Source organism: Suillus paluster (assembly GCF_016628075.1).
Source record: "Suillus paluster strain FC165 chromosome Unknown EDB91scaffold_197, whole genome shotgun sequence".
NCBI lineage: Eukaryota > Fungi > Basidiomycota > Agaricomycetes > Boletales > Suillaceae > Suillus > Suillus paluster.
Window position 1 is genome coordinate 24,989 of NW_024537757.1, and position 27,080 is coordinate 52,068.

The 27,080-nt window shown below is 47.8% G+C and overlaps 9 protein-coding genes across 9 annotated transcripts; 3 read left to right on the plus strand and 6 right to left on the minus strand.

The window, feature by feature from the left end:
• Positions 1-7,804: 7,804 nt before the first annotated feature.
• Positions 7,805-8,603, minus strand: EDB91DRAFT_1088453 (uncharacterized protein; the record flags this gene model as incomplete). Its single annotated transcript, XM_041316440.1, has 3 exons — positions 7,805-8,055; positions 8,232-8,379; positions 8,436-8,603. 3 exons carry the CDS (start codon positions 8,601-8,603, stop codon positions 7,805-7,807), a joined length of 567 nt encoding a protein of 188 aa, XP_041169295.1.
• A 913-nt stretch (positions 8,604-9,516) lies between these two features.
• Positions 9,517-10,163, plus strand: EDB91DRAFT_1064400 (P-loop containing nucleoside triphosphate hydrolase protein; the record flags this gene model as incomplete). The annotated part of the gene is made up of 3 exons (XM_041314694.1): positions 9,517-9,765; positions 9,820-9,897; positions 9,966-10,163. The coding sequence occupies 3 exons, from the start codon at positions 9,517-9,519 to the stop codon at positions 10,161-10,163; spliced, it is 525 nt and encodes a 174-aa protein (XP_041169296.1).
• Positions 10,164-10,794: 631 nt separating this feature from the next.
• EDB91DRAFT_1064398 (uncharacterized protein) lies at positions 10,795-11,351 on the minus strand (the record flags this gene model as incomplete). The annotated part of the gene is made up of 2 exons (XM_041314693.1): positions 10,795-11,186; positions 11,222-11,351. Coding segments are annotated over 2 exons (522 nt in total), but the record flags the coding sequence as incomplete, so codon positions are not given.
• Positions 11,352-12,287: 936 nt separating this feature from the next.
• Positions 12,288-13,397, minus strand: EDB91DRAFT_1275687 (uncharacterized protein; the record flags this gene model as incomplete). The annotated part of the gene is made up of 3 exons (XM_041324655.1): positions 13,146-13,397; positions 12,866-13,064; positions 12,288-12,812 (listed from the first exon to the last, which is right to left on the minus strand). The coding sequence occupies exons 1-3, from the start codon at positions 13,376-13,378 to the stop codon at positions 12,288-12,290; spliced, it is 957 nt and encodes a 318-aa protein (XP_041169298.1). The 5' UTR covers positions 13,379-13,397.
• Positions 13,398-14,495: 1,098 nt separating this feature from the next.
• On the plus strand, positions 14,496-16,227 carry EDB91DRAFT_1176288 (Paf1-domain-containing protein). Its single transcript, XM_041320380.1, has 5 exons — positions 14,496-14,690; positions 14,738-14,967; positions 15,019-15,232; positions 15,289-15,766; positions 15,914-16,227. Exons 1-5 carry the CDS (start codon positions 14,524-14,526, stop codon positions 16,151-16,153), a joined length of 1,329 nt encoding a protein of 442 aa, XP_041169299.1. The 5' UTR covers positions 14,496-14,523; the 3' UTR covers positions 16,154-16,227.
• On the minus strand, positions 16,228-19,897 carry EDB91DRAFT_1176308 (Alpha/Beta hydrolase protein). The gene is given in 19 exon segments (XM_041320381.1): positions 16,228-16,882; positions 16,939-17,075; positions 17,212-17,321; positions 17,361-17,382; positions 17,441-17,461; positions 17,515-17,539; positions 17,606-17,656; positions 17,705-17,736; positions 17,785-17,878; positions 17,898-18,141; positions 18,192-18,262; positions 18,315-18,428; positions 18,479-18,571; positions 18,625-18,656; positions 18,706-18,743; positions 18,800-18,894; positions 18,953-18,989; positions 19,041-19,227; positions 19,279-19,897. 19 exon segments carry the CDS (start codon positions 19,430-19,432, stop codon positions 16,532-16,534), a joined length of 1,908 nt encoding a protein of 635 aa, XP_041169300.1. The 5' UTR covers positions 19,433-19,897; the 3' UTR covers positions 16,228-16,531.
• A 317-nt stretch (positions 19,898-20,214) lies between these two features.
• On the plus strand, positions 20,215-21,769 carry EDB91DRAFT_1064396 (gamma-glutamyl phosphate reductase; the record flags this gene model as incomplete). The annotated part of the gene is made up of 4 exons (XM_041314692.1): positions 20,215-20,382; positions 20,455-20,725; positions 20,781-21,103; positions 21,155-21,769. 4 exons carry the CDS (start codon positions 20,215-20,217, stop codon positions 21,767-21,769), a joined length of 1,377 nt encoding a protein of 458 aa, XP_041169301.1.
• Positions 21,770-21,821: 52 nt separating this feature from the next.
• Positions 21,822-23,226, minus strand: EDB91DRAFT_1064394 (uncharacterized protein; the record flags this gene model as incomplete). Its single annotated transcript, XM_041314691.1, has 5 exons — positions 21,822-22,088; positions 22,139-22,533; positions 22,586-22,870; positions 22,921-23,063; positions 23,129-23,226. 5 exons carry the CDS (start codon positions 23,224-23,226, stop codon positions 21,822-21,824), a joined length of 1,188 nt encoding a protein of 395 aa, XP_041169302.1.
• A 225-nt stretch (positions 23,227-23,451) lies between these two features.
• Positions 23,452-26,913, minus strand: EDB91DRAFT_1176324 (ANTH domain-containing protein; the record flags this gene model as incomplete). Its single annotated transcript, XM_041320382.1, has 15 exons — positions 26,830-26,913; positions 26,674-26,772; positions 26,497-26,623; positions 26,135-26,445; positions 25,974-26,085; positions 25,773-25,924; positions 25,579-25,723; positions 25,355-25,531; positions 25,000-25,224; positions 24,898-24,978; positions 24,701-24,816; positions 24,136-24,673; positions 23,970-24,105; positions 23,812-23,922; positions 23,452-23,530 (listed from the first exon to the last, which is right to left on the minus strand). Exons 1-15 carry the CDS (start codon positions 26,893-26,895, stop codon positions 23,452-23,454), a joined length of 2,475 nt encoding a protein of 824 aa, XP_041169303.1. The 5' UTR covers positions 26,896-26,913.
• Positions 26,914-27,080: the final 167 nt, after the last annotated feature.

Consider the following 27,080-nt stretch of genomic DNA (forward strand, 5'->3'; position numbering starts at 1 on the left):
GGTTCTACAAGCTCCGACAGGATGTCAGAGCGGAGGTCCTCCGAAGGAGGACCGACGGTGTGGGACACCGACCACTACTGAGCTTGTATTCCCCTCCACCCAGCTGAGTTCGAACATCCTTCCGCATCATTTCCGTTCATTCCAACTCCTACCAATCAAAGCCGACTCTGCATCCATGCATGCCATTCGTGAATACAAGTTGGTGACGCTCAGACATGTATATCTTGGTTCGGCAACACGCGCATTTCATATGTCTCACCCGCCACACCATCCAACCAACCCATATCCATCCATTCTTGTCCACTGGTGCATTGTATATACTTCCTACATTGTTTCTAACGATCCAAGGCCTATTTCTTTTACGTATCGCTTATTATGTCGCCTTAAGTGACTCGGACCGACCACACAAGTCCCGTTCCTGTTTGTTTTGCTTACACTTACATGTGGATCGCTTAACAGCCTGATAGCGCCTCGAGGTAGTCCAAATATCCCTAGCAAACATATCTCCTTGTCTCTTATCCCATAGCCAATTTGTACTTAAGTTAAACGGACCCTTGTCGAAATCCAGTTAATTCTCACTCGAAAGTCGTGTCTTTTGTTTATTTTCCCTCTTCTCTATCGTCCCGTGTGCTCCACAGAGTTTCCGTTTGTATCTTTCCTTGTTTGTGCACAAGTCAATTGGCCAACTTCACAAACGATTGGTCTTATCTTCAAAACGACTTAAGAAGTGATTTACACACTGACAAACACTCTGGCATGTTGTTACATCCCTCATATTAAATACTAGGGTTGTGAATCGGTTTGCTTTGCTCTGCTTCCCCTGGGTTGGACTAAACAATACAGATCTTGCTACTGTGTAAATCAGCCGCAGTCACGCTGATAGCCTAGTAGTACTCGCAACCTACAATGGACTACTATGTAAGTGTGGGAACATCGGGCAGAGATTGGTCCGCCCTACAGGGGAGAGTTAGAGGGCTACTGCAGTCTGAGCTAGCAGTAGGAATGGAGCGAAGGAGACTGCCCGGACGAAGTCCGAAGCAGAACAGAAATGCGGAGGACAGAGGTACAAGAGTATTGGCTGCAAGTCCGCCACACAGGAAAGGTGGCGGAGGCGTGGGATGTCGGATGAGCGGAGAAGGCAGCCGACCTAGGGAGTCAATCCCCTAGCCAGCAAAGGAGTTGACTTGAGTTAAGCCTAAGTCAAGGACAGAAGAGCAGGGCTTAGGAAGGTAATATTCAGACTAAAGATCTACAGACAGATGTACATATGTTTTATATACTCTAAGTAAGTAGCATAGCATAGCAGAAGGCTATGTGCTGAGTGTACAGGATTACAAGAAAGATGACTGAGACATTGTCATATCCTGTACCTCCGGATCCAGAATTCCAGATCCCCTCCACTAAAGTCCGGTCCTCCGTCCTGTTATTTCACCTGGCGCTTCGCTCTCATCTCTGGACTCACCCCTATCTCCTTTTAGAATAGCTATTGCTCCGGCTACCGGTTATGTCCTTTCCGCTATGCTTACTGATCCATTCGTTCTTGTTTCATTTCCGACTTCACTTCTTTGATCTGTTACACTTACTAATAGACTTTCCACATGCTTCGTACATAGCCCTTACCTTTGCTGACTGATTTACTTACATGATACCTACAGTATATAAACCCCTGTAATACTCCAGAACTCCTCAGTTCAAATATCATCTTAGTTCTGCTCTTTCCTGCTTCTCCGGACTTGAGTCTCATCTCTTGTCTACCTCTGGGTCTTAGGGGTTAAACCTTAGGACTAAATCTCCGGCTCTACCTTAGGGTAGTCTAACCTCTGTTCTGTTTCTACTCCGGACTTCCGTAGTAGCCTTACTCCATTCCCACATAGACCTCTGGAGTTCCGCTGAACTCCACTGACATTTGTCCTCCAGAACTCCCCGGACTTCCCCTCTGCCCTCAGAAATTAAGGGCATGTACTCGGGTAAGGGGCGCAGCGCACGAGCTGAAGCTGAAGCCCTTTGAGTAGTCTTTCCCTTGAGCATGACCTTAACAGACATACAAGAAAGAGGCTTGGAGAATAGTATGTACGCAATGGATCAATAATCACTCTATTGTGTGAAAATGAGACCCTTGCGTGTCATAAGAATTGCTGCACCAGCTTTCATCAACACCTGAACACCCATGAGTCTCTCTGGGTCTGTCCTGACAGAATTATCACATCTCACTTCACAGACAGAGAGGTTGATTGGGTGGACCCTGCTTCAATCAGCTCCCCCAATGCAGATGTTGGTGTGTGCTTTTATGTCTCATTCTCCCCCATTCTGCAAAGACCATGCTCCGGGGTAAGACGGAGTCTGAGGGGCTTGGCTTCAGCTCGTACACTGCACCCCTTACCTGAGTACATGCCCCTAATTCTGGATTGTAGTCCGACTTGAGTTCTATGAGCTCCGACAGAACATCGGAGCAGAGGTCCTCTGAAGGAGAACTGACGGACTACTAGATAAGTGTGAGAACATTGAGTGGAGATTGGTCCGCCCTACAGGGGAGAGTTGGAGGGTGTTAAGGTCATGCTCAAGGGGGAGGTTACTCAAAGGGCTTCGGCTTCGGCTTGTGCGCTGCGCCCCTTACCTGAGTACGTGCCCTTAATTTCTGAGGGGCAGAAGGGAAGTCCGACAGAAGTCTGGGAAGTCCGGAGGTCAGACATTGGGGGGAGTTTGGTGGAACTCCAGAAGACTATGAGGGAATGGAGTAAGGCTACTGTGGACAAGTCCGGAGTAGAAACAGAACAGAGGTTAGACTACCCTAAGGTGGAGCCGGAGATTTAGTCCTAAGGTTTAACCCCTAAGACCCAGAGGTAGACAAGAGATGAGACTCAAGTCCGGAGAAGCAGGAATGAGCAGAACTAAGATGATATTTGAACTGAGGAGTTCTGGAGTATTACAGGAGTTTATATACTATAAATATCATGTAAGTAAGTAAGTCAGCAAAGTAAGGGCTATGTACGAAGCATGTGGAAAGTCTATTAGTAAGTGTATACAGATCAAAGCAGTGAGGTCAGAAATGAAGTATGAACAGATGGATCAGTAAGCATAGCAGAAAGGATATAACTGGTAGCCGGAGCAATAGCTATTCTAAAAGAAGCTAGGGGTGAGTACAGAGATGAAGGCGGAGCGCCAGGCAGAATAACAGGATGGAGAACCGGACTTTAGTGGGGAAGATCAGGAATTCCGGATCCAGAGGTGTGGGATATGACAGGATGCCAGCACCTCCAACACCACTTGTGAACATCCCACCCCTGTTCCGACCCCCTGTTTCCCTGTCTGCTCCATCCCTCCTTCTCTGACAATGCATGAAGTGCATCTCAGCAGGACTAGCCCTGCTACCTCTGCTGAACTCTGCTCCACTCCTCCAACACTACCCCTATTTCCTCCGACACTATACCCCTCCCATCCGACCCTATCTGGAGTTCCGCTCCTCTGCCCTATTGGTCTGCCCGATGCTACTCTTACTCCCTCCGCTTTTCCAACCCACTTGGTTCCTTCAGTTCCACTTGTATTGCCACACCCAACTATTAGTCCACCCGACTGCCTCACTGGTCCACTCCTAGACTAGGAACCTGTCATATACCTGATCCGACCGCTCCAATATTAATATCCACTCCACCTTCCGACCACCTCCGCTCCATCCATCCTCCACTCTGTCCAATCACAGTCCACATCTGCCCCTACGCTTCCGCTCGACTGCCCAACCAGTCACCTTCTAGAACGTCTCCACTCAACTGGAAGCTCTCTCCCCTTTTAGATATATACTTTCCCCTTCAGTACATAGACCCTTACTTCCGGATCACTGGTAATTCCTCTTACCGCTCGATCACTGATCCGACGTGTACATATTGATATCTGCTCCAACTTATGTCTTCGCCTGTGTAAGTACTTACAAATTATATCCTTGGTACATAGCTTTACAACATAGGCCTCCTAATCACTGCCTCACACTTAGAAGTATATAACATATCCTGTACTTAGATATTTTCCTCAGTCTTAATATTACTTGTCTTCTTGCAGTTTCTACTTGTGAGAATTCTCAGTAGGACCTTGCCTCCTCTGGACACAAGTTTCATCTTGTTGTCACCTCCAACTTAGAGCCATGCTCTAAAGTCTCCCCCTTTACTTCTCCACCCCTACCAAATCATCCCCCTTGCTCCTATCCACCCTCCACCTTAACCTCTGCCTTCTCCACTCCACTCCTAGTCGGCCCGCCGCTGTTAAGACCGTGCTCAGGGGTAAAGCAGAGTCTGAGGGGCTTGGCTTCAGCTCGTACGCTGCGCCCCTTACCCGAGTACGTGCCCCTAATTTCGGAATGTAGTCCGACATGAGTTCTATGAGTTCCGACAGGACGTTGGAATGGGGGTCCTCTGAGAGAGGGCCGACAGACTACTAGATGAGCATGGGGAAGTCGGGCGGGGGTTGTTCCGCCCGACAGGAGGGAGGCGGGAGACTACTGTGGTCGGAACCAACAGTAGAAGCGGGGTGGAAGGGACCGCTCGGACGAAGTCTGAAGCAGAGCGGAATGGAGGGGATGGATGTGAGAGTGTGGGGTTTAGCTCCGACACACAGGAAGTTGGACGAGTGGAGGAACGGAGGATTGAGGGAATAGGGAAAACGGGGGAACGGGGGAATGGGGGAACGGGAAAATGGGGGAACAGAGGATTGGAGGATTAGAGGGTGGCTGACCTAGGGAGTCAATCCCATAGGCCAGCTAACAGGAGTTGACTAGGATCAGGCCCAAGTCAAAGAACAGAAGAGCAGGGCTTAGAAAAGGTAATATTCAGACTGAGTATCTACAGACAAATGTACATATGTTTATATACTCTAAGCAATGAGCACAGCATAGCAGAAGGCTATGTGCTGAGCGCTCAGGAGTACAATAGGATGACTGAGACATGCAAGAATAAGGCTCGGGGAACAGTGTGTACGCAATGGATCAGAATCGCTAGGGTATAGGGATTACTGGTGATCCGAAAAGCGGAACTATGATACTAAATGGGGATAGGACCAGTTGGGTGGTTCCTAGTCTAGGAGTGGACTGGTGAGGCGGTCAGACAGACTAATAGTTGGGTGGGACAAGATGAGCAGAACTGAGCGGGTCGGAAAAGCAGAGGGAGTAGGAGTAGGATTGGGCAGACCAATAGGGCGGAGGAGCGGAACCCCAGATAGGGTCAAATGGAAGGGGTATAATGTTGGAGGACATAGGGGTAGTGTCGGAAGAGTGGAACAGGGTCGGGCGGAGGTAGCAGGGCTAATCCTGCCGAGATGCACCCAGTGCATTGTCAGAGAAGGAGGAATGGAGCGGACAGGGAAACAGGGGGTCAGACCAGGGGTGGGGATGCTCACAGGTGGCATTGGAGGTGCCCAGATCTGGTATATGACAGCCACCATTAGCACTTACCTCCCGACCCTCAAAGCAGATCAAAGTGGTCCACTCATCCTATTGTCGGACAACATCAGACCCACTCCAAATTTGGGGCATGTACTCAGCTAAGGGTGCAGCGCAAGAGCTGAAGCCAAGCCCTGACCCCTCCGCTTCTTGAGCCCAGCATGGTACCTAACACCGGCAGTCTGGCATTCTCAGTAAGCTGTCATATACCCGATTCAGCCACTCCCAACACTGTTCATAGACATCCCTACTATTGGTCCGACCCCCTGTTCCCCTGTCCGCTCCATCTCTCCTTCTCCAACGATGCATGAAGTGCATCTCAGCAGGACTAGCCCTGCTACCTCCGCTCAACTCTGCTCCGCTCCTCTGACACTACCCCTATATCCTCCGACACCATATCCCTACCCTCCGACCCTATCTGGAGCTCCACTCCTCCGCCCCATTGGTCTGACCAATCCTACTCCTACTCCTACTCCCTCCACCATCTCTGCTTTTCTGACCCACTTGGTTCCTCCAGTTTCTCTTGTATCGCCTCACCCGACTATTAGTCTGCCTGACCGCTTCACCGGTCCACTCCTAGACTAGGTACCACTCAACTGGTCCTATCCCCGTTTAGTATCATAGTTCCTCCTTTTGGATCACCAGTAATTCCTATACCGGAGTGATTACTGATCCATCGCGTACACACTGTTCTCCGAGCATTTTCTTGTATGTCTCAGTCATCCTTCTAGTAATTCTGTACACTCAGCACATAGCCTTCTGCTATGCTATGCTACTTACTTAGAGTATATAAACATATGTACATCTGTCTGTAGATATTTAGTCTGAATATTACCTTTTCTAAGCCCTGCTCTCCTGTTCTTGTTCCTGGGCAAAAACCCTTGACCGCTCCTATTTGCTGGCCTAGGGGATTGACTCCCTAGGTCGGCCGCTCCTCCACCTTTGTCCTCTGTATGCCCATTCTGCTTCAGACTTCACCCGAGCAGTCTCCTCCACTCCACTCCTACTGTTGGCTCCGTCTGCGGTGGCCCTCCGACTCTCCCCTGTTAGGGCGGACCAATCTCCGCCCAATGTTCCCGCACTTATCTAGTAGTCCATTGGTCCTCCTTCGGAGGACCTCCGCTCCAATGTCCTGTCGGAGCTCATAGAACTCAAGTCGGACTAACAATCCAAAATTAGGGGCACATACCCAGGTATGGGGCACAGCGCACAAGCTGAGGCCAAGCCCCTCAGACTCTGTCCTACCCCTGAGCACAGTCTTAACATAAGCACTACATGCTCCGAACAGGTGTGGTCAACTAACAACTGGGCAGGCATCGCAAATTGGATATTCTCTTGCCACCTCAGGCGCTATTGCTGCTGCTATTCAGCTTTGCATCATGCCCTACTTGCTTCAAATGTTTGACTCTGTGAAGGTGTATAATTTCTGCATGGCCTTATGGCCTCATACCTTCCTTGTCTTGCCTATTCTGAACCTTATCACTTGCACTGGCTTGGATGAGACCACTGGTGAACTTGGAACGCCTGCTGTTGCTTTGCTGTGGGTTGGCAGCGCTTTCATCCTCATGTTATCCAAGGTCGCTTCACTTGCTTATTCATATGTGTTTGTCCATTTCTTAACTTGCTTTGGTGGTTGACACATGATTTTTAGCCTCAGCATGATTATGCCTTACCCAAGGGTCGGACGATGGGAAATCTGATTTTACTTCCCAATGGAAGAATTCTGTGTTTGAACAGTGCAAAGACTGGTTAGTGACTGGAGGTTTAAATGTGCTTACAGTAACATCTTTGACACCATCCAGGTACTGCTGGCTATGGAAACATGACCTTTACCATTGGCCAATCATATGCCGACCAGCCAATTTTGGCGCCACTTATCTACGATCCAAGGGCACTAGCCAGCAAACACTGGCCTTGGTACAGACTTTCTTCGAGTTCTATCCCACAAATGTATCACTCCTCAGCTACCTTGCTTCCAGATGGTAGGTGTAATCCAGTCAGATGAGAGTTTCATTAATTTTTTAGGTCATCATGATGAAATATATCACAGCAGTCTCCACTATCTTACTTTTTTCAAGCTAGCATATATATGAACCTCATTCAACACCCCTATGATTTTCCATCCACTCTGCGACATGCAAATTCTCAGTTCCATGGTCACCTCATACACAGCTGGGTACACCATGTTCCTAAATGATGTCCAGAAATAAGTTGAGAACAGTTTCAGCATGGTTATTGTCACTAACACATATGCCAGTGACAAATTGTGAGAAGCCATCTATGAATGCATGAATTACAAGCCTATATTGAATCAGAGCTATGTGATGCTTCAGGAAATACTGTGGTGTTACATGAATGTATATACATGAACCATGTTGACCATCATGATGGTAGAGCAAATTCGGTCATGGAACTGAGTAGACTTGCCTTTGGATCTTCCGTGCCCCAAACATTGTGGTAGGTGCCCCATGAACACGTGCATATGACTCTAAAATCCCCATTGAGCATCTGTCTCCCAAATTTTGGAAAAAGCTTGAGTACCTGCTGCATGATTTCATCCAATTCTTCATCAGAAAGATTGGATGTAGGGGCTGTTGATGACATGTAGATATGAGTAATTGACCCATCATCAGCTACATAGTCAACATATACAGGTGGCCCTGGCTGAATGAAACCATGTTCGAGGGCACACACTGCTGGATTGTACGAGGTGCAACGCCAAATACAAACACTAGATCCATTGGCCCTCAAAGTTGTAACACAGCTTGTAAAACAGTGGGGTCAATTTCATATCTTGGTTGCCCTTGACCTCCTGTGCGCACTGTGCAAGCAATGGTCAAAGGAGATGTTTCGGCAGGATCAGATGAGTGTCGGGTAGCCTTGTCAAGGTGACTGATCATGCTATGAATACTAGTCTCAATAGTGGTACCCTCCTCAGCAGAGAAGAGATCCACGTGCTGCATATATGTCAGAAGATGTATAGGTGTTACATATAATGACTTGCCTGTCCTACAAGTGTCAGTAACCTCAAACACTCATTTTGCTGCGCCCCCAGGTGAGCAGCATCTCCAACTTGTGTGCGAAGGGCAGTATTGACCCATTGGCCAATTTTGGTGTAAGCTGCGCAAATAGTTTGGATTGGTATCGCATGCATTTGCAGGTACCAGTGAGCAGCGTCCATGTGAGTAGTGACTCAGGGACGTGCAAAGTCGAGTGCATAATCAAAGCGGAAGACAAAAGGAAAAGAAGAGCTCAAGTGAATCTGATCAAACCAAAAACAGAGTGGTGCCTTCCAAAGGTAAAACAAAGATCAAGATATGTAAAAACATGTTTAACTTGTCCTTGAACATGGCTGTGGTCTTGCGTTAAGGTTCCTGCATTTATTTTTCTTCATAAGTTGTTGTCTACACCTAGGTTATCATACACCATTATTTGCCATGATTCATCATGAGCTGTTGTATCTTATGCACAATCAGGTCACAATTTATTTTTGTCCAGTAGTGGTCCCCAAAGTTTTAGGCCAGAATTGAACTTCAAATTTGAGCACACGCAGAAATTCCGATTAAATTACTTATTGTCATTGAGATATGGTCGGTGGGAATATGGTTGCCAATGCTTCAAATTTTGTATTTCATTTAAAACACTGCCAAAATTTGAAGTTATGTCTCCATCTTTATGTCAGTTTAAATTTCAAATATTTTCTTCACATTGGGTACAACATAAAAACATCTCCTAAATATCGATAACCCCAATGTGTTAGAGGCAATATGTGGGTAGACTCATGACCAGCCCCTCTATGAGGCAAGCTGTTGATAGAGGGACTGGTAAAACTGGCTTTGAATTTGGATGCTGAGTGGATTCCCAGGGTAATGTGATGTCTGGCCAATGAGAAAACCAGGTTTTTTCAAGCTGTGCATAGAATACAAAATAAACAATAATATTTCCACTATTGACGCAACGCAACACGACGTACACTTGCAAAATCAATGGACCAATCCTCCATCATCCAAGCTTTTCGTGATGCTTCCCTCAATGCATTGGATCACTTCATGCATGATTTAATCAAAGAATGACTCCCTACTGACTACCTTCAAATGCTCAATAATAACAACAGAACAGATGCGTTGCGAGCGCGCTTGATCATCTATGTTCTGACAGCAACGGTTATCATTCCGTGTCAATTCCAACTCGAAGCTATGCCTGCAACCCTGAATGGTCGAGACAGCATCATAACTGCAGGCACTGGCAGTGGGAAGACACTGTGCATCATAATTCCTATCCTACTTTGTCCGGGTACTGTGACCATGACGATTTCGCCACTCAAATGGCTCCAGGCCACACAGGTAACTCCGCTGAAGTGCAATGACTTTGTGCGCATGCAAAATATACTATTACAGGTTCTTGAGTCTGTGAAATATGGCATAAATACAATATCCATCAATAAGGACACACCAAATGATCCATCTCTTTGGGAGGTAATCATCCACCACTCATCTATGCATCTTTTTGCAATTTTCAACACTTACGAGAAGCATACAACTAGGACATTCATGCTGGAAAGTTCTCGCATCTAATTGTTTCACCAGAACAGTTATCTATGTTTAATGGGCATCTCCCATGTCTTGCCCGACTCATTCGACAAGATCGGGCCTTCACTCAACAAATCAAGCGTGTACATGTTGATGAAGCCCACAATATCTATATAGCAGGACTGTCACATCACGGAGAAGAAGCTTTTTGACCCGCATACAGTAAGCTCAGGGAACTGCGTGTGCTACTCTGCAAAGGCACATCATTTCAAGCACTCTCAGTAACATTCCCTCCTCATATTCTCTCAACTATACAATGTAAACTCATGATGTTGCCGGATCACGTATCATTAGCACTTTCGATGAATTGTGCGAACATCACCTATGCAACGACTCCACTGATTGGTGGACCTCATAACTTTCACAACTTCAACTGTCTAAGTCCAAAGACACTAACAAGGCGTCCTCAGCTGCCCCCGCAAAACGAAAATGTACCCAACTTCGCGAGAAGGACCTTCGAAAGCCACTATTTGACAGATTACATCAGTAGAGAGCAGAGACCCATTCCAGCTGTGTCCTTTGTGCTGTTTGGCCAATCACATGGCTGTGTAGTGACGACAACCTCAAGCTCCTTAGCAAAACAAGTCCGGATAATGTGAAGACCATTGACAACGTTTGTCAGCTTCTGGAGGAGACCGAGGAATGGGCAAGGATTTGGGGATTACAGATACTAAGATTGATCACACAGTACGATGAGGACAACATAGCAACAGGTTTACAAACTGCCAAGAAATCTTGTAAACTTGACTAATTGATGTGCTAGTTGTGAGACAATGATGACTTTCATTCTGCTACGACATCTGTTAAGTCAAATGAAGCTGCTGACAGCTTGTCTTCCTCAGGCTCGAATCCCCCACCCACTAACATCACTTGCACCTTCTTATTGAATGTTGTGAGTGTCAAGGATTTCAGTTTTCGCTCACCCTCCCAAAGAATGTTGACCATAGGCTTAACAGAGTCATTCTCCTCTCGATCGGGGGTGAACACCTGGAGTGAAAGCTCATTGATCTTGTTAGCAACTTTCCAGGTGGATGCGGATGTGTCAGGAGTTGTGTGAGTTGTGCCTGAATAAGCGGTACCAAGTGCACGTCCAACTTGTTTCTTGATGTTTTGAAGCAGTGCAACAGTTGCAGAGATATCACCAAGGCGATCCCATGTGGAATAGATACCCTTGGCTGAGAAAAAGAGCTATATAGTATGATGTTAGTACTAGTGCATCCATCAGGGTTAGGTTGTGCCTTCAAGAACTTGATGAGATGCTCAATATTAAGGTCAATCGCCATACAGTGCCCATCGAGACCCGTAAGGTTTACAAGTGCATTGTCCTGCATGATGTCCCTATGACAAGTATGTCAGAGACAAAGAAACAATGAGAACGGTGGTGGAAATGAAAAGGTTTCGTATGCAAACTCAGGCATCCAAATTTTCTTAAGGTTGAACAGAAAGTGGAGTATTTCGGAACAGTAATTGTTTGATCCGGCACCATGAAACATCATAGCCAAGTTCCCGAGGATGTCTTTGATTCATCCCCAGTCTCCAGCTGATATAGCACTCGTTAGCTCCAAGACGTAGAGCAAGTCACGGGTGAGAAGCTGCAGGTTGCGTTGTGCGACATCAGTTGGTTCTGATTCAACATCGAAGAGATCCATCATGTTGTTTTGTTTCTTTTTTGGAGATTTGTGAGCAGGTGATGCGTGTGTCGAGAGAATTTCATCCGCAATGGCAAGAAGCTGATCAGCTGTAGGTTGAGATGAAGCAAAAGCAGCGAGTGTTGGATATCCACATTCAATATGCCATGCATTTAGAATAGTGCCTCGAAGAATTTGCATCAATGTTGCAAGAAAGGTGTGGTAGTCAGGATGTTCGCATCTGAGTTGTTTGCGATCCAGCAAGGTAAAGAAGTAAGAAAGACTGCCGATTTGATGAATGGATCCTCGATGAACATGCAGGAGAGCCCAGACAAGGTTGAGGCAGAGATGAAAGAGACCAAATCCAAGCTGGATGAACTGAAGATGGGTGAAAGAGTTTACGTCCTTGATTCACAGAGTTTTCACCCCTCATATCCGAGCATTGGTAGCTTGATCATTGAAACTAGGTATGGCACGATCAGAAAATTCTTCATGCTGCATTCGGAGCTGATTGACATAGACATCGTGAATAACAGCAATATTTCCAGTTACAGAACTTTCATCAATTGTTGAGGTGCAGAGAGGGAACTGTTTTGTTCGATAGCCTTGGGGCATTTTACGCCGGTCACCATGCTGTAGTGTTGCTGTTCAATGATAACCCTTAAAGCAGGAGCAGTTTTCAAGCAGAATGTCGACAACGTGTGCGTGAAGGTAGCTGTGAAATGATTGCATTTGGTCAACACCAGGACAGACATCAGCATTGAACATCAGCTCAGAAGCATTGAGGATGCGGCTTAGCATTGGTGAGATGCGCATATGATCTGGATTTGCATTGCGAGCTTCATACAGGATAGCAAATGTTCCCAATTGCACTTTGGCAGGAGCATTGGGACGTTGTTCCACAAAGATTGAAGTGCTAATGTTGATATTGTCGTAGCACATGATATGTGGCCAACATGCGAGCTGTCTTGCGCGATTGAGACAACGCGCTGCAAGCTTCTCGAGTAATGTAAGGAGAGACGTGAATGATATGCAAAGACCACAATGGTAGAGTGCCTCGATTGTTTGTTTTGAGGCCCCATTGGCCCAGAGAAATAAGGTAAAGGGAGCTGCGAAGAAGACACTGTGGTGCGAACGCTGAGAAGCGAGTTGCGTGATGATGATATTACATGCCTTTGAATGCAAGAATGTTCATTAAAAGGACAATAGAAAATAGCATATCATACAGTACTGCAGTCCTTGAGTTTGTTCTTATCTTTTGCCCGGTCTGTTTGAGCAGCACAATGAAGAATAGAGTTGAGGACTGGTGCTTTCAAGATGACTGTATTCTGGATGGTCGAATTAAGATCCCACGTCAAGAGGAATTCCAGAGTGATCGAGTCAAGTGTCCCTCGCAGAACCTCCTTCACCGCATCCATCTCCTGGCTGATTATAGTGGAGACCGAGGAAATGACACGTGGACGAAACCATTCCATCATTCAAGTGGGACCACGCAAATCTGCGAACAAGCAATCAAACATCTTCTCGAGTTTTCCCACTGGAGCCTTCCCAACATCTACACTCATCTTTTCCTGCCGAGAGCAGTTGAATATACAGTCGCGATTATATGCAAAGCAAGCCTCTGACGGATTGAGAATTTTTAGCATGAAGTCGAGGATACTGATATGGCCATCTCGGAGGATTTTAATGGCAGCTTTGATGCGCTCCGTTGATGAGAGGCGTGAGGAAGGTGTGATCATAGGTTCCGTGAAAGACGTGCTTGATGGACCTGTAATATCCACAAACCCAGAGTCCACAGAGCAGTTAAAGTCACTGTTTAGAATTGAAGAGGACATCATATATAGCACAAAAAGCAAGTAGCATTTGTTACATGAGGAATGGTGACGAATGAAGGCGCTGTTGAGCGGCTAGCGCAATGAGTCGAACATTGATAAGAAACTCTAAGTACAAGACTTAGCAGACTTTGCAAGGCCTTGGCAAAAGTTCACGTGGTCTTTGATATCCCCGAAAAGGGTTACCCGTCACGTTACCCTGGGAATCCACTCAGCATCCAAATTCAAAGCCAGTTTTACCAGTCCCTCTATCGACGGCTTGCCTCATGGAGGGGCTGGTCACAAGTCTAATAAGATAGACCTCATTCATACACCAGTTCATCACGTGACCTAGCGTGACATTTCAATGAATCTGCATATAACTCATTGTACACAAAGTGTGAGTGAAATCTGTTCCAATATTATGTGTGGACAGTCTGTAGCAAGCTGGACATGTATTTTTTATGATCTAATGTGAGAAACTGAAGGACGAGTAGGCATTATATTGTCAAAATGTCCCAAGTAAGCACCGCCAACGTGACAGATGCGCTAGATTAGTGACAGACACACTAAATCAAAATGAGAAGCAAAAAATTGAACTACAGTCTATCTACCTCACTATGCCATGAAAGAGGCCTTCAAACATAGCGAACCCTGCTGGTGCCACTCATCAAAAACGGCGAAAGTTCAATTACGAAGAAAATGTAATAATTTAGTGACTTACTTGTAGTTGAACTGGAAACTGCAGGATTAACTTGATTAGTGGCACATATACTTAATACCTCATGTTGAATTTAATTATTGATTCTCGAACGGCTATTGAACGTTGTGTCGAACATCGAAATCGTTGAAGTTTTAACATCAAACGGCCGCTTCAATTGTTTATCTCCCTCGCATCTAAGTCCGAGTCACTGATACGGTCACATCAGTCACAAATAGGTCACAAGGGTGAATTTGCTACAAAAATGCCTACTCCTCCTTCAATTCGCCGAAAATGAGGATTCTGAGTAGACCACTTTGATATTGAAAAGAGTAACGAGCCAAAATCATGTATTCTATCCTCAAATCACGTGATGAACTGGTGTATGAACGAGGTCTATCTTACGTGGGAGTCACAGGTGCGGATAAGCTGGACAGACTCCTGGCCGGACCGCATTAGGTTCGGTTTAAAACTCCGGCTAGAACCTTATGGTTTGACTGCCAGTCTGAAGCTAACAAATAAAATGAGTCTCAGAAAGAGGTATGTATCGATTTCCTTGCTTGGATTCCCTGGTTGATTGTCCTCAGCAAACTTGACTTGCTCGTCCGCGTTCGGTACTCGAATCCACTCCCCGCTCCTCCATGTCCCCCCAAACTGCTTGATATCCCTACAAATCCCTTACGCTATGCGCAACCAGCCTTCATCAATGCCATCACAAACGACACTCCTCTTCCTATGATTGTTGACGCCGAGTGCGGTATGCCCCTGGACCTTGGACGGTGGGAGTGTCTATGGGAAGAGAATGGCGATGATGCCAGTGCGTGATGCTCCTTCAAGGGGTAGTCTCATAGTAATTAATGTCCTACAGCACTCAATCCTGACCTGGAAAACCTGCCTCCCCTCGACCCGAAGGACCGCTTCCTTCTCGGTGACCCCTCAGCGTCCGCAGCACCCTACACCAATGGTGCAATACCCGCGGCATCAGGGACATCGACACCTCTCCCTCCACACGTACCCTGGCTCCGAAAAACAGAGTACCTCAGCCGCGAAGGCGTGCAGCGCACTCCATCATCACAAGAATCGTGCGTCCCCCTTATTATCTCATTCTGCCTTGACGTACCTGATTTGTGGTCGACAGGAAACAACCCTTGCAACCTATTGATGTCTCACACGAGGCCCAACTCCGTACAATCGAGGCCGGCTTCACCGCTTGCGCTTCCCTCGACCTGGCCACCCTGTCTCATCCCAACAAGACTGGGGTTACCGCTGTTGAGTCCTACGAGGTGCTCCCAGACGCAGACATATGGGCGAATGCATATGACTTGTTCCGCTTTAGCGAGCGGCCAGGCGAACGACCTGTAGACACAGAGGACCCAAGGCTGGACTGTGCAATCCTGCGTCCGATGGAAAGCGATGGGGATCACTTCCTGGCATATTATCTAACGAAAGAGGACGCTGATGCCGTAGAGTTTAAAGAGGAGCGATTAGCACCGAAAAGCGGCGAAGAGAACAAAGCAACGGCATTCCACTTCGTACGAGACTATGAGACTGTCAAAATCGAACAAGAAGTGCCCAATGAATTTTACTTGTTCTTGACAATGGAGACACGGGCGAGCGTGGGCCAGGCGCATACTACAAGAATATTGAGCGCAAAATGACGCTTAAGAAGAAGCGGATGAATGTGCGTAACTTTCTTCTAAACTCTCTGCACTTCGCCCTTGTGTTCGATCACTTGACCACCGCCATAACTAACACGCCCGCAGGCAAGCGATACCTATGCAGACAAGTGGCAAGTTGTACACATTTCGCACGTGGCCATGAGCAGCGAGGAAATCGAGGAGCGCAATGAGGCTCTTGCGGAGGTTGTCGATCCGCTGTACCTTTTCTCGCGCGACGCGGAGGGTGAAGTGGATGCAGATGGTGAAGTGGATGTTGCGGGGATAGGGATAGGTGCAGAGGGTGGTGCAGAGGGAGATGGGGGAATTATGGCTGAAATATTCTAGTTTGTGTGTACTGTGTAAACTATATTTGTTGTTATACAGTCGATTGCTGTTGCGGAGGAGGCAGATTCAAAGGCAGATTCAGTGTGGTGTGTATACTGTGGCCCTCTGAAATTATGAAGTAAATGGAATCGTAATTATTTTTGACGAGAATGAAGAATGCGAAATTGGGTGTTTGAGAACGATCCGAAATCACTTGAGGAACCCAATTCGAAGATTTGCTCCGAGATCATCTAGCTGCTGTTTTACGGGAGACTAAGGCTGCTGAGTTGCCAACTATGCGCTGTGCCACAGTGTTGGTGGTCGAAAATATACCTTGTAAGAGCTACGCAAGTACACGAAATCAGGTTCCTAGTCCATTCAATAACGTTAATTGATCCTTTATAATGCAAATAGCGTAAACACCATGATGACGCTCCCGAGTGCTATTGTTCTACATATCTGCGCCACTGGCCACGATGCAGAGCTTCCTATTTGTCTCGGCGAAACTATCACGGGCTGAGTAGTAGCGGTTGCAATATATGCATTCCATGCTTCCACAGTGGCAGTGGGGAAGTAGTATGTGGACTCTGTAGTCGCGGAGCCATAGTAGATGGCAGCCTGTCCCGTCATAATCTCATTTGCCAGAGAAGAGACCTCGCCACCCATGACAGTCACAGCTCCCGAAGAATTGTTGGCAACCAGCCCAGTCTGGTTACTTCCGAAGACGAACTCCCTGACGAAGACGAAACCCTTGAGAGTTTCTGGGGTCTAAATGTATTGCACTGCAAATGAAGGACGAGACGTACTGATTGGGGGTTTGTATATCCCACGAGGTGGCCTGCATGTTCGACAAGGACGTAAGTCCAGTTGCGTTCCTGATGTACGATACCAGCAAATTGGCCATCGTCGTTATACCACGGTGTCGACGGTTTGCGCGTGAAGCCTTGAATCCCACCAAAAGTTGTATTCTACGCACGATTAGCTGGCATTCCTTCATGAAACGGTTGGCGTCTAACATACTTGGATAGTAACTGAGGAAGTAGTTAGCACTTGGATGCAACAAAACCGTAGTTACTCACTTTGTGAACCAAGGTGCGGAATGAGGGAGTCGTCATTTCCGGAGAATATGACAACCGAGATGTTTTGGGCCGTCGCGTTCGTGGCCAATTCCGTGAGGAATGCCATAGGTCTGTGCTACGCAGTTAGCACCGAAGGCGTAAAGGTATACAAGGGATCCACCGACTCAATACCTAGAAAAGAACTTAGTCGGGAAGAAATTCTATGCGAGAGGACAAGGGATAAACTTACTTGGATCGCCGTTAGAATAGTCTGAGTCGGGAATCATTAGTCAAAGGAATCCTTGAATACAGTAACAGACTGACCGTTGCCGAATGGGTAGTTGATAGACTCTGCCCCAATTCATGCTCGTTGGCGCATGGATAGCAGCGCGAGTTTGAGGATCGTTCAAGAAACTGACCCATCCATGGGTGCCTCAGGGTTCAGCGCATCGGGGATGTTATACACCTACGACTTGCAATGAGCATACAGTGGCGAAAGCAAAAAATTACTTACGTCGAACATCCCTCCAGAATCCTTGCTGAGTGCTATCATCTCCATAAGCAACAGTCAAATGATAAAAACAACAAACATACACCACGGGAAGGTGAAGTTTATGGCATAATCCAGCATCTCATCGTAAACATCGCACCCGTACCACGTGTCGATAGTGCCGTTTTGCACGGCCAGCTAGATCACGTTTCCAAACATCCCGTGCGCGCAAGCGCTCGCGTTTGGATAGACTGGTGCTCCGCTTTGCTAGACGTGTGTTGTACTTCTGTTCCATTTTGGCCAAAAATAGCTTCTTGGAGAATTGACCCTGTCGGGCTCTGTATCGCCCCGATGCAGACATACCAGATGTGTTAGGATCTGCTCCAGAAGTGTAAGTCAGTGTGGGGAAGTGTCCGTTTTGGGGATATTCGAGGGTAAGGTTATAGCCGCAAAGCGCTTCTCTGGGGGAACATTAACGAAATTACATGAGAATGAAGGTATGAGTACAAACTGTTCACGGAAGTACTGAAACACAGTAGTGTCGTACCCGATTATCTGGGGGTACGTCTCAAGGGCGCTAACCTTTACAAAGTCAAGAATATGAGGTACGCCGTCTTGTGAGCAGAAGGCTCACCACCGGGAGGAGTTCAAATGTCTCTCCAGAAGCAATAGAGCCATCTCCGATGGCTATCTTAGCCAACGTAACTGGCGGATTCTCCATCTCGAAGTAAGCTTTCGTGATGTAAGGCTGTTCCGGATGATGTCAGTACTGCACCTATAGCAAAACGGCACACTCGCTATATACATGCCAGCATAGCTTTCGCCCGTTAGATGCAATGGGCGTTTAGCCAGGCCAGGGAAGACCTTGACAAGATTCTCCAAGAATCCAAACTGTGCGCAGTCAGCGGAATGCTGAGGAGCGAGCAAGATAGTATTGTACTGACGAAGTCCGTTGCCATTTGATCCTCATCGACAACTGGAAAATATGTAAGCTGGAAGGTAAATCTCGTAGGATCTAAACGCACTATAACCAGTGGAATCAGCAGTTCCGAAACCAACGCCGCTAATGGGATTATTTCTATTGGAGAATGGACGTTCAACACAAAGCACAACACCTACACTGGCTGGTCTATCCAGACGTAATCTGCTATTGTGTTCCATGCATACTGGTTTTCAAACAACGAATAATTGTTTTGCACATGGATCGGGCCATTCTTTTGCACGATGTCAAATCCAGATTCGGCTGCGACCATAATAAAAGAGAAAACAGACCTCAAACAGTAAGCCAACAAGACTTGATGAACCGGGTCTGCAACAGTCTGAGAATCGACGATGGACATGCGGATATCATATTACCTACCCTCCATTTAGCCAAATACCCCATGGTGCATCAGTTGAAGTGGAAGTGAAAGAGCCTTCCTGGCTCTCGAATGCCCAGAAGAACAAGGTATCGTTTGGATGATCCTCCCTTTGGACAGGAATGTTGCCTGCCCAGTTACGAGCGAGAGGCCATGTAACATTTGGCAGATTGTCAGTCACTTGGAAATCTAGGTGTGTGGTGAGCTGCCATTTACAGGGGCAATCAAGGCTTGACATACAATCCTGCCACTCCGGACTGTAGTTGCCATTCGGCATTCCCGGGTACACCTGAGGCCAGCTGCTTGGGGGTGTGCCAGAGGATTGCTGTGCCTTTGCAAGTAGAACGAATGAGGCGACAGCGGCATAGGCAAAGGCGTGTGACCGGGACACCATGGCAAATGCTGGCAAGTTACGGAGGTGGTAGATGTAACGGCAGCATAGTCAACCACGTTCTTTTATACCAACGACCAAGGAGACCTGGGCGCCTGGGCCACCAACGGTTGGCTTGCCGAAACATGGATACAGTACTATAAGATCATCTCACACTATTGTGAGCGGGAATGTGCCGGCTTCATTTGCTACTCGGACAAATAGCTCAACCTCGATGTCATCAGGTTCAATTATTGTCGGCAAAATATCGATCCACCGTTGTGCAGGAGAAGGGCTGCCAATGCCGCTGCCACGTTCGTGCAGCGCGAGATCTCGTATAGAAGGCGCCGCACTAGACCGCATGTCACAAAACAGAAGCTGAGATTATAGGAAAGTGCTACGTAGCTACGGATCTATAGTTTGGCCCGATATATTGATCTATATAAAGAATCTTCAAGGAGAGTACATATAACGGGACCGCAGCTGTTACTTAGATGGAGGGCGGTTTCTATCCTCCACGTTGACATCGTGTGACTGCTCTTTGCCAATACACATGCGGGAGTCAATGCACGGAAGTCATCTTTTGTTTTACCTTGCAGTGCACCTCGCGGTCTCCATGCCACGATCAAAAATTTATTTACGATCTGTCGAACTTGCTGGAGCTATTGCTAGTTGAATAGCAGTAATATTTACAAACAAGAGTTACAATCTGATCGCTGTAGGTGATCCTACTGCTTTGTGCTACGTTTCCCCTCTTCAGACTATAGACTCTTTTTCAGTGTAGCATCTATTTGTCAACACTATCGATGGGATCTGATATTGCCGCGGAAGAAATCGCAAAAGCTGCCAAAGCAGCCTTCGAAGAGTCTCAGTTACTTCCTGCTGCTGTCCGAAAAGATGCCCTCGCAAAGATCAAACAGCAGCTGGAGACTAACAAAACTGAGATACTCGCAGCAAATAGGCTGGACATGGAGGTGCAGCATCGTTTCTAGGTCCAAAATCTATAATGATCCTCACATATTCTGCGACTCTGCTTGCATACCAAGGCAGCGCAAGTCGAGGTCAATGCAGGCAGGATATCCAACGCGATGATGAACCGTCTCGACCTCGGAAAGGGCGATAAGTGGGATTCCATGCTCAAGGGCGTGCAAGATGTTGCAGACCTTCCCGATCCGACCGGAGTCGTCTCCTATGCTTCACAGCTCGATGACGGTCTCGAACTGTATCGCGTCTCGTGTCCGATAGGCGTTCTTCTCGTCATATTTGAAGCACGCCCCGAGGTTGTGGTAAATATCGCTGCTCTGGCGATCAAGTCAGGTAGGCCTGTTATCTCCAGCTTGTCGTTTGGTGCATGCGGACCGGTCGTTTTCAGGAAACGCTGCGATCCTCAAAGGCGGAAAGGAATCGAACCACACGACACATCTCCTTGCCAAGGCTATTTCGCAGGGGTTGGCACAAACCTCACTTCCGAGCACCTATATCCAAGCCATCCAGACGAGAGCAGAAGTTTCCGCCCTACTGGATCTTGACCGCTACATTGACTTGGTTATTCCCCGCGGGAGCAACAGTCTTGTAAAGGCGATTCAGAACAGCACGCGGATACCAGTCATGGGACATGCGGATGGACTGTGCCACGTTTATCTCGATGAATCTGCTAATTGTCAAAAGGCCGTCCGTGTGGTCGTCGACTCAAAGGTGAGGCAATTGTATAGATGACGATCACATTCTCACGACAACATATGCCAGACGGATTATCCGTCTGCTTGCAATTCAGCAGAAACCCTTATCATCCACACCTCTCTTCTGAACACGGTGTGGCGAGAGGTTGCAGAAGCACTCTTGGCAGCAGACGTTCATCTCTTGTGTGATTCGCATACCTTGTCAGCACTCGCCTCGCTTCCGAATCTCCCCGAAAAGTTCTCGAGTCATGTCCACTCGTCTACAGAATCCTCCTATTCTATCGAGCACCTTGACCTTACGATGTCTGTCATAGCTCTGCCTTCCCTGCATTCTGCAATTCAATTCATCAACTCTCATTCCTCCCATCACACGGATTCTATCGTGACCGAGTCCGAACCTGCCGCGTCTGCATTCTGCCGAGGCGTAGACTCTGCAGGGACATTTGTCAATGCTAGCACGCGTTTTGCAGACGGATTCCGTTACGGCTTCGGTACTGAAGTAGGAATTAGTACAGGACGGATACACGCTCGTGGACCAGTGGGTCTTGAGGGACTTGTCATCTACAAATATATGATGAGGAGCAAGGCGGAGAGTGGTCACATCGTAAGAGAGTTTGGCATAGGAGAGGGGAAGAAGAGCTTTAAGCACGCAGCTATCACAGCAACCAGTGTACCATTCTAAAGAAAGTGACTAACGCAGCAGTTGCAATAAATCATAATATGCCGGCAGATCCTCATGATTGTACATCCTCTTCCAATTTTGCCTTCTTGGCAGTAGGGCTGGCATCACCATCTCCGTCGTCTGCTCTGCGTTTAGCCGGTGCATCTGCTTCGGTAGCCTTCTTCTTCTTCTTCACAACCAACGATGTCAAATCATTAACCACTGCTGGTTGGCCGGGGACAGATACTGGCTTGGCATTCAATTCCGCATCTAGCGCTCTTGCAACCATTGCAGGAGCAGACTCTGTTGGTTCACTGGGAGTTGTTTTAAGTTCCTCCACCTATACAGAAACTTTATCAGTGTACACTTCCCGAGGCTGCAAGGGCTCACTTTTAGAGCGAGGTCTTCCTGTAATCCTTCACACTCTTTAATTTCGGCTTCCATCTGACTCTTGGTCAGATTCCGCACGCTATCTGCATGCACCCCCGAGCCGACGGCCTTGCCCTTGCCCTTGCCCTTGCCCTTTTTATCCGCCTTGGTTTCCTGACTGGGGGCAGGGAACAGCTTTCCGTCGATTCCGTCACGCAGTTCGGCTAGGCGAGCATCGACGCTTGCCAGAGCTTTCTCCGCGTGCAAAATAGCATCCGAAAGGCGTCCAGATGTTAGGTCAAGCACTATACTGAGCTTATAGTGTGCTTCAGCAATTTGACGCGATGAAATCGGGAGAAGATCGATCTTGAGTGCAAGTCCTTCTGAGTAGTCGGTGATAGCTTGGTCGAATTTCTCTAGCGTAGAGTGTTATTATGCGGATACTTATGCGAGTAAAGGTCGACATACCCGTCTCGAGAGATACATCTCCGAGGGCAATATATGTCTCAGCCAGCTTCATTTTGATTTCGTCGTCTTCATCCTTGCCTTTCTCGTAAATTGCACGCGCAAGCTCCAAGACTTCCCATGCGGCATTGAAGTCATCTTCTGGCTCTCCATCCTCCCCTTCCCCTTCCCCATTCTCTTCCTCACCCTCTTCTTCTTCTTCTGCAATTGCGGCTTGACCAAAAAGGTCTACGCCTTCATCCGCATCCCCGGAAAAGGATAGAATAGGACCCTTTCCGTTGACTGAGGCTATTCAGTGATCAGCCGAGGCGACGAAGTAAATCAAACGCGTCACGCACGTTTCTCTTCTGCTTCATCTCCGTTCTCGGGTTGTTCTTTACCCAACACTGACGCCTGTGATATCGCGTTTTCTAGCAGCGCCTTTCCATACGAGAAGTAAAGATTAGCTGTTTCTGGCGCATCCTCGCCATGCCTCTTTGTTCTAGTGGCACGAAGATACGTAGCGCGTCAGAACCACGTCCAATGAGTCCTGCTCTGGTCACGTACTGAAGTTCCAGGGCAGTAGCATAGTGCTCAACTGCTTGCTCGTACTTTTTGAGGGGAGATGCGCGTCTGGCATGTTCAAGAGCAGTCTCAACAGTCATCTCTGGCCGCAGACGCGTCGGTGGCATTTGTCTTCGCCCGCTTTTGACTGTTTCCCTGCATTCATGATACTTTTTGTCAAAACAGAGTACCAGGTACCTTCGGGACGCAACTCACGAGGGCCATCCTGAAGTAGGTTAGACACCTGTAATGGTAAGGTTGGTGGCGGTAAAGAAAACAAGTGGCAGCCAGCGCCAGGAAGCGGGGATTGTTGACGCGGTTTCTGATCACCGGTAAACGGTGGCTCGGGGTCTTTGATGCTGCCACTCAACGTTACTGGAGTCCTCAAACTCGTCAAACTCTATACTGCATCAGCAAAAAATTGGTATTCAGACGCTTGTACAAGCTCTGACTACTAGATTACAAAAGACGAAAGCTAAGAAGGAATGAATGGGAGGTCCAGGCAATGTGATATCCCGTGAGCTGTAAACGATAGTGGGGGGATCTTGAGTGAGTGATAGCGATAGGAGACAAAATTGACAAAGAATAGATGCGTGAATTAGACAGTAATAAGTCGTGAGCAAGACTAAATAAGCGACGTTGTCCCGCTTGCTGCTGGAAAGGCTGCTGCGAGGGATCCTGGGCACCAGGATATAAAAGCACCCCTTCCATAACTGGATCCAAAGGATGAGGATCCGTTGATTGCGCCAAACTGTGGCAGCGAGCTCATAGTGGATAGCATAGAACCGCCCCCGGCACTGGCGAGACGTGCCATACATCGTAGCCCTGAAAGGGTTAGCTCCACCGGCTGCCCGGTTGCCTGGGGTCTAAGACCGACCCGAGCGTGGGCCTTGTATCTGGCTGTGCATTAAAGGCTCCAAAACCAGTGGGCTGCTGTCCGATGCTTGAAACGCCAAAAGGAGAAGTTGTCCCGTTCGGGGCTGGTGCGGAAGGCGGGTTACTAGGCGTACCAGTGACACTGGGAGTAGTGGGACCGGACTGGGGTATTGGAGGCAGTGATTCCAATAACGATGCCCCAAAAGATGACGTCGGTTTAAATGGCTTGATGCCACTGAATCCGGTCATTTGGGGCTTCAGCTGGCCACCTGGAGCCGAGATGGAAGGAGTGGAAGAGGTGATGGTGGCACCAGTAGGTTGCGTGGACAGCGGCGAAAAAGAAGAAGACAGGGAAGACGATGCAGTTGATGCAGTCGTGGTGGAGGATGAGCTTTCAGGGTTGAGTAGTCCAAACTCGCTAGGGCTAAAATTACTGTCCTCTGATTTCCGGCCGAACGCAAAGGACGAGGCAACACTCGATATCGACGACTCGCCGCCTGACGTTCCAAAAAAGCCCGTCTTTTGTGGCTGTTGAGTCTGAGGCGGTGCATAATCAGCGGAGGGAACATTGTTCGAGCTTCCGATACCCATCGCCAGCTCCATCAGTGTTGGTGGCTTTGGCACTGGCGGAGCTGGTGTGATTGGCACACCGAACGGATTACGTGAACCAGTCTGATGGGATTTGACAGGTTGTGCTACTGGCGGCGAGGTTGAAGATGCCTGTGTTGCCCCAAAAGTTGTGAGGGGGGTCGACGCAGGCCGGAGTAGGGACGTCAAATGATGTACGTATCCCATTGATCTGTCCAAACGGTGTACTCGAGGGAGGTGCCTGCATAGCAAATCCATTCGATGACTGTGCAAATGATGGCTGAGATGGCTGAGGCTGGGAATTTAACTGGAACGGGTGTTTGTTTGCCCAATAGGCTGCGATGGAGGCGAGAAGGCATTGGTTGCCGCAAAGTTGAAAACTGGCGTGCCTGACCCCTGCAGCATCATACTTTGTCTAAACGGGTTTGCTCCAGTAGCTTGAGGCTGCAAGAAACCTGCGCCTTGTGGCATCGCAAATCCAGTAGCTTGTGGTTGCAAGAAGGTGGAGAAAGGTCGATGTTGATGTTGAGAAGGTGGTGGTTGCATACCAAAGGCGTTGGGCTGAACTGACTGGAAGGACTGAGGGAAGGCAGTGGCTTGCGGTTGAATTTGATCAGGGAAACCGAAAGGTTGACCTTTGGAAAGCACCGGTCATTTGTCGCTGAACGAAAGGATTGGGTGCTGGCTGTTGACGGAGGTAATTGGAGGTTGGGCTGTGGGAAAATTAGTAAGATCCTTGGGATATCGCCGTGACTCGTGGCTTACCTGCCACTCGTAGGATTGATCCTGGGGGTTTATCTTCCTCGATAGAAGCAAAGAAGTCGTCCATAGCCCGACTAGCTTCAGGTTTGGGTGCGGGGTTGGAAGCTTGAGTGGATGACCTATTTGATGGGGCAGATGTGGATGCAGTAGATGTGGATGGCGTCGCTTGTGACGATGAAGCTGGGGAGAAGTCAGATGAATAACTCTCTGAAAGTAGACCAAGTCACCTTTAGGCGCTGAAGATGGAGTCCCACTGCGACTTCTGCCGTTCTTGTCAGCAGCTTCTTTATTTGTCCTGTACTCAATTCTGTTCTGCTCGAAATTGGGGTCGTTCAGGTATTCTTGGAGTGCACCCGCCAATGATACAGGAGCCTGTTCGTATATGTGAGTGGTCTAGAAAGGACAGGAAAGCTCTACTTACATGCTTCAGGGTCGGGATTGAAACATTTAGTAAATTCTGCAATTTCTTGGCGACGCCCAAGTACTCCACCACTCGCTCTGTCTGAGTGCAGAAGTGTCGATATATGGACAGGGCCTGCTCGGCGTCAACCTTTGTCATCTCGAAATAGTGTTCTAGGATTACATTTAGCGAAAAAGTGACATGCGGGACCGATAAACCAACCTAATACATTGATGACGCCTTCATTGCCAGCCTGGAAAAGAATAAGTAAATCCTTGACGAGCATCCGTAGCGCAGTTATTGTCAATTCATCTTCCAAATCGTCAAGATAGAACTGATGGATACTGTGAGTGACGTTGGCAGTGTCGGACGTGTAGGCGTACCCTGCACTCCACCAGGGTGTCAATCATTGTTTGCACGGTCTTGGTCTCACGGAGTAGGCCCTTGTCCACAGTCATGACCCGCAATTTCCTTCCCATGATGGTTTTACTCCTCTGAGGACCCTTGGACTTTGTGGATGCTGACTTTGGGGCACTGGTGTATGCCATATCCTCTTCGATAGAACTGTTGACGCGCATGTCACGATTAGACTCTGCTTGAACACGAATCGCATCGTGCTTCAAATCACGATATGCGTGTATGCGAGAGTCCAAATAAACTGCATAGTGCTGGAGATTCTGGGGAGCGTGGTATCCTTGGCAAAGCGTCAAATAAGTGGGTCTAGGAATCGATAAGTAAGACATACCTTCCCAGTTACCTGCGGAGACATTTTTCAGACGGAGAACTTCCGACGAAGATAGATGAGACAAGACGTTGTCTGTCGCTCCATTGCGAATCATGGTGTGGAGCACGATCAGTGCCTTGAACACAACCTATGTATATCATCAGCTGTGCTCGAGAGTGCGAGAAATCAGGGACAAACGATGGCATTGGGTTCGCGAAGGCGGGGAACGAGCGCTTTGCAAACATCATGGACAGCCCCGTCTTCAGACCAAGTAGCTGCAATGATGGGATCTAGGTACTAGGGGATACGAAAGTTAGCGAGAAACCAAATTACAAGTGGTATTGAAATATATACCTTTGCCTTTGGAGGGGCGGCCTTTGGTTTACAGGCTAGCTTGACTGTCTTGTCGAAGCTAGACATTGCTCGAGGATGATGTTGAGCATAACATTGGTATATTCATTTCCCAATTCTCATACGACTTCAAACTCAGCTCCGCCAGCTTCCGCTAAATTTATACTATAAAATAATCAGAAACCAAGATAAATATTCAGATATATTCCCAGTAACTCTTGTAGTAGTTTCGTATCGCTTCCGTTGCATCTGAG